The sequence below is a fragment of the Chiloscyllium plagiosum genome, chromosome 7, assembly GCF_004010195.1.
Source record: "Chiloscyllium plagiosum isolate BGI_BamShark_2017 chromosome 7, ASM401019v2, whole genome shotgun sequence".
Lineage (NCBI taxonomy): Eukaryota > Metazoa > Chordata > Chondrichthyes > Orectolobiformes > Hemiscylliidae > Chiloscyllium > Chiloscyllium plagiosum.
Window position 1 is genome coordinate 108,631,633 of NC_057716.1, and position 1,224 is coordinate 108,632,856.

The 1,224-nt window shown below is 52.0% G+C and overlaps 1 protein-coding gene across 1 annotated transcript in view; it reads left to right on the top strand.

The window, feature by feature from the left end:
• The first annotated feature begins 495 nt into the window (after positions 1 to 495).
• The window catches only part of LOC122551958 (insulin-like growth factor-binding protein 5), a 34,017-nt gene continuing 33,288 nt past the window's right edge, over positions 496 to 1,224 (top strand). Inside the window, exon 1 of the mRNA XM_043694530.1 lies at positions 496 to 565. Coding sequence (XP_043550465.1) covers positions 496 to 565 — 70 coding nt within the window. The remainder of the gene's footprint in view (positions 566 to 1,224) is intronic.

Consider the following 1,224-nt stretch of genomic DNA (forward strand, 5'->3'; position numbering starts at 1 on the left):
GTTGCAGCTGTACAGGACATTGGTTAGGCCACTGTTGGAATATTGTGTGGAATTCTCCTCTAGCTTATCTCTCCATGCTTCAGGCTCACTGCCTTTATTCCTGATGAAGGGCTTTTGCCCAAAACGTCGATTTTGTCTGTCCTCGGATGCTGCCTGAACTGCTGTGCTCTTCCAGCACCACTGATCCAGAATCTGGTTTCCAGCACCTGCAGTCATTGTTTTTACCCTGCAGACAGATTGAGCCAGGCTCCAGTCCCGGACCCCCCTGACTCTATCTCCTGGGGTTGGCTTGGATTCGGGTTTAGAAGCTGTTGACCCAACTGCAGCAGACCTGATCTCATGACAGGATCCTCAAGGGTGCTGGCTAAGACAATCCCATTGGCAGAGCTTGGCCCACTAACCTGTGCCTTCTCCCTCCAGGTGTACACCAGATACGGAAAGTGTTATACCTTCAACGCAAACAAGACGAATGTCAGGAAAATGAAACAAGGAGGCATGGGGAATGGCCTGGAAATCATGTTGGACATCCAACAGGACGAATACCTGCCAATTTGGCAGGAAACAGGTAGGTGACTCGGAGTCTGGGCACGATCCATTCACCAGGACGTTATTGCAGAGTTCGAGGGAGCTCCCCTCCACCAGATGTGGGGGAGTGGGGTGCTCAGGGGGAGCAGACAGAGGCTGAGAGAGCAGGGCCCTCACACCCCAACACATTCAATTGAAACCTTTCACACTCAGGACAGGAAGCAACGGCCAACCAGAGAGTATCACCATAACCCAGGGACTGACAGAAAGACACTGTGACGGCGATAATGGAGCTCAGAAAAAGGCAGAGCAGGCCCACCACACAAACCAGACAGACGGATGGACTCGAAGGGGACTGCCACGTGGGGTATCAGGTGACAATGTAGTTCCAGGTAATGGGGCACAAGTGTAGATCATCCAATGAGGATCAGAGAATGGGGCACAAACACACGGGGATACATCATCGAATACAGACCCATTCACAGCAAAACACAAAACCGAGCCAAACCGACATCAAATACAAACATCCCAGAGATCACGCAGAACACAGAAAAACATCAGAACATGTCACCCAGTGAGAGTCAGTGTGTGGGACTGTACCCCAGTGAGGGTCAGTGTGTGTGGGAGTATACCCCAGTGAGGGTCAGTGTGTGTGGGAGTGTACCCCAGTGAGAGTCAGTGTGTGTGGGAGTGTACCCC